At 35.1% G+C, this 4,540-nt stretch overlaps 1 protein-coding gene across 1 annotated transcript; it reads left to right on the top strand.

Moving 5' to 3' along the window:
- Nucleotides 1–1,166: 1,166 nt before the first annotated feature.
- LOC105922861 (cystatin-A-like) lies at nt 1,167–1,972 on the top strand. The gene is made up of 3 exons (XM_036125600.1): nt 1,167–1,327; nt 1,519–1,620; nt 1,721–1,972. Exons 1-3 carry the CDS (start codon nt 1,259–1,261, stop codon nt 1,877–1,879), a joined length of 330 nt encoding a protein of 109 aa, XP_035981493.1. The 5' UTR covers nt 1,167–1,258; the 3' UTR covers nt 1,880–1,972.
- Nucleotides 1,973–4,540: the final 2,568 nt, after the last annotated feature.

Below are 4,540 nucleotides of genomic sequence, written 5' to 3'. Positions count from 1 at the left end.
ATTAAAAAATATACAATAAATAAACTTTGGATGTAGAATTTCTGCTCTTGTTTCTGATTTCTTTAAAATGTGCAGGATATTTTACTGGGAACAACTCAGAACAACTCAAAAGATTTTTATATGTCAGAACATTTGTTAATGCAAGCTAAAATAAACATTATAAATAAGATTAGAGTCATTGAAGTTATTACATTAGGATTTTTCTGTGAAAATCACCGAGTCAGAATCTGATCCATTAATTGATTCAAATGCAATTTAAATACTAGAATGTATTTGTGCTTCATCAGGGCGACCCGAGGACTCTGGGTTGGGTTCAAACCAAAAACCTCCCATCATTTCAAGAACACCATCCCTTCAGTGAAACACGGTGGTGGCCGCATTGCTGTGGGAATATTTTTCAGCAGCAGGGACTGGGAAACTGTTCATAGTCAAAGGAAAATGGATGGTGCTAAATACAGGGATGTCCTTGAGTATCCTTTGTCTGCCTGTGATTGAGACTGAGACGGAAGTTCACCTTTCAGCAGATCAAAGACCCTAAGAGTACTGTTAAAGCAACACTTAAGTAGTTTAAGGAGAAATATTTAAATGTGTTGGTCCAGCATGAAGGAGTTGGAGCAGTTTTTCCTTGAGGAAATGGGAAATAAATTCCAGTGGCAAGGTTTAGTGTGCTTATAGACATTTATCAAAAACCACTCGCAGCTGCAATGGAAGCTAAGAATGGCTCAATAAAGTAATAACTATAAGAGGCTGAACAAGTATGCAGTGACTATTTCTGCTATTTTGTCCTATATGTTGTTTGTTTCACAATAAAAAAAGAGACAGTTTAAGTAATTACAATCTCAGGATATATTTTGAAGGTTAAATAGATTTAGCATCCCACAAAACAAATTGCAAATGTGTTTTGAATTTTGTGTGCATCAAAATGTCTTCTCCTCATCTTTAGGGAGTCTGTGGTTCAGTGGACTACTCATCATAGCTGCTTTAAGGTAACAAAGTAAAAATCTTAATCACACTATAACTCCTTTTGACAGCTGACATGTAACTAGGAATTTTGTCAGTAGTTTGGCAGGTATGAACATGAACAACACTAATGTGAGGGCTGTTCCCACAAAGCTCGGCCCACCCTAGAAGAAACGCCTTCCAGTCTGCATCCGGTTTACCTTCAGTATAAATATGTTTGAAAAGCAACAGAAGTTACACATTTGAGCCGACATCAGCAGACACAGCATCTCTTGTGAAAGCAGAAACCAGAATCAGAATGGCTAAACTTGGAGAATGGTCAAAGAATAAACCTGCCACTGATGAAATCCAGGGGATTTGCTCTGTGGTAAGACTTGATATACATTTATTATTCATAACTTCAACATGAAACGTACTGTTCTCGATTTGGGTGATAATTGGGCATTATTGTTTTTATTTATTGTGTATTTAAATTATACATATTTTGATTTGTGTAAATATAAATTTGTTATTTGAAAAAAAATATTGCATTAAAGTATTGTTTCATTTTTACTTCAGCTGAGGAGTTATGTGGAGAATATTACAAAAAAAACCTACAGGGAATTCAGAGCATATGAGTACCGTGAGCAGATTTTGGATGGAAAAAACTACCTTATTCGTGTAAGACATCTCTCAAATTCATGACTATCATTGAAGTGAAGAAGGAACCATCTAAATGTGCTTGAGGATGATCTAATTCACTTGTATTTCTGTCCTGTAGGTTTATGTTGGGGAAGAAGCATTGATTGATCTGATGGTCTACGAACCTTTACCTCAGAAAACTCCTGGGGAATTGTGGCTGATTGAGTTTGACCTGAGGGGAATCGAGCAAAACCAGAAACCAAATGATCCTCTAGAACCCTTTAAAGGCTTCAACTAATGCAAATAGACGACCTGTATCTATTTTCTGCAGATTGCTGCCTCCAAGAAATATGTTGTATTTTGATATCTGAAGTCAATTTAAACATCCTCAATTAACAACACTGTCATTGACACAGTTAACTCTTGTCAGCATTTGATGTATGTTGCAAAAGCATTATAAACAAATGTTTTAAAAAATGAATAAACATGATTCTGGCATTACAGTTTTTCTCTGACTTCTTTTTTCTAAAATCTGGTCATAACCAGGGACACCAGAATGTATTACATTACAGTGGCAATTAGCTACAGGATATGCTATTAAATCCAGTTCATAAACATACTTGAAAGAGTTAAGGTTCTTTAATTAACAATATTGAATGCATTGAAAATATTCCATTTGCAATACCACTTAAGGTGTCGTTACCAGTAAACATATAGCTTTCTAAACTCTGTTAATTTCTATTTAAACTTCTCACACCTTTGAAAAACAGATTTTTTTTTATGTATCCCCTACAGCTCATGGTTCGATTCAATTCCCCAAGTGATGCTTGCTACAAGAAACAAGTTCAGTGTCCTCGGGCACCAATTAAATTAATTATGGATTTCACTTAAAACTGACAAAAATGCCGGAAATCCATCCTCTGCTTAACGCACTTGTATCTGTGTCCAATTTAAAAGAAACAAGGCTTAAAACATTTTGAAAACGTTTTATTTATTTTTAAAAAATGGAATTTTTTTTTATGATTTAACATCAGTGCATCACACAGCAAGGATGCAGTTATGATGAAAAAAATGGGCTTTGTTATAACACAAGCACAGGGTGATACTTTAGATGTTATTTTTGCTTTACTACTTCTTTTTGCTCTGGGCCTGAGCTCCCTCTTTGTGTAACTCCTTCAGCTGAGTCATGATAGCAAAAAGGCTAGCTCTAGGCTCTAGGCACTGAAAAAACATTCATGGGGTTAACACATGGCAGGTAATCCCACAGACTGGCCTCGGTCTTTATGTTTCCAGATGGCCCATCATGATTGGTCAGACACAACTCCACACATGATCCTCTTGACTATGTTTGAATATTTAGATTTTCCCAGTGTGGCAGTAAATCTAAGTCATACATTTTTTGACAAACCCAACAAACCAGTGTTGTCACTCTTTAGTCAGGGCTCTGTTTTCAAAGACTGTCAAAACAGTCAAAGTAATTGAGAATCTGAGAGACAGATTGATGGGTTACAGTGTAATAAAGCACACCGTTATTGAATGCACTGCACACTTACATTAGTCTTACATTATATTTAGTATTTGGCTCCCTGAATAAAACAATATACTCTGAGGGATAAAGAAAGAAACAAAAAAAGAAATAATAGGTAAGACACATTGTAAATTGGTTTGGCAAACATCATAAATATTTAAGAAGAATGTAAAATTAGTATAAAATAAGAATAATAATATCTAATTTTCTTTGAACTTTCTCATTTAACCTGGTATTGTCTTGTGTTTCCACTGATGAGTCCCAAACATCGTCATTCATGAAAATTATGTACATAGTAAGTAAATAACTGCTTCCACTACAGCACACAGCATTGGCAAACTGGCAGTAGCATGTACCATGAGTAATGTGGATTTATCTGGACAGCGTTAATCTAAAACGTGTTTATATAATACATACATACGATGTCAACTTGGCCCTTCACTACATCATCCAGCACCTCGATTCCGCATGACATTGACATTGCTCATTTTATTATAATATATTATCAATCTTTATTTGTCATTGCAACTTTTCACTGAAATGTGTTCTCTTAATTTTAAATGCATAGGGAGCAGTGGGCTGCTACTGTGGGCTAAGTGTCTTGCTCAGGGACCCAGAGTGGCAGTCAGTGAGATTCAAACCAAGGACCTTGCAGCCTTTCCAGAATGCAAACACCCTGCTCTAACTACTTGCTCCCCCCATATTTAACAACATGTAACACATTTTTAAAACACTGTTTTATCCATCCATATCTGCTGCCCGGATAAACAAAGTAGCCACACACACACACACACACACACACACACACACACACACACACACACACACACACACACACACACACACACACACACGAGTGCAATACAAGTAACGGAATATTTAAAAATGTTTCAGAAAACAAGCTTTCAAACAACATTTTATTATTCTTTTTTGAATTTTCACATTGATTTCACAAGAGAATTTTAGCAAATAAATATGTATTTATTTTTGGCACATTGCCTCTATATTCAATGTGAAGCCTCCGCTGGTCAAAAGCTGACAGTAACAAAACAATGTTGCTTTAGATGCAAAACAGAAACCTGAAGAAAGATGAAACAGGTTTTATTTCCCTCATCATTCAGAGTTAACAGATATGATAATATAATATTTTTGTGGTATTGTTCATCTTTCTCCTGTCTCAGAAACAGTGCGGTCGATCAGCACATGGAAATATTTGTTTCCTCCTACATAAACCTGTAAATTAAAGAAAATAGAATAATGTGTATTTACTATGCAGAACTACTTATAAGTAAGTAGCCATCTGTTTTTAAATGTTGAAATGTATGGATGTATTTTTTAATAGATAAGCATATTATTGCATCTGAAGAGAAAAACATTTTATCTCTTTTTATACAAAAAGAAAAAGAAATAGAAAAAAAGTGAATCTTGAAC

This window comes from Fundulus heteroclitus, chromosome 21 (assembly GCF_011125445.2).
Source record: "Fundulus heteroclitus isolate FHET01 chromosome 21, MU-UCD_Fhet_4.1, whole genome shotgun sequence".
NCBI classification, from domain to species: domain Eukaryota; kingdom Metazoa; phylum Chordata; class Actinopteri; order Cyprinodontiformes; family Fundulidae; genus Fundulus; species Fundulus heteroclitus.
The sequence above is the reverse complement of the archived record's forward strand: the minus strand, read 5'-3'. Positions and strand labels throughout refer to the sequence as shown.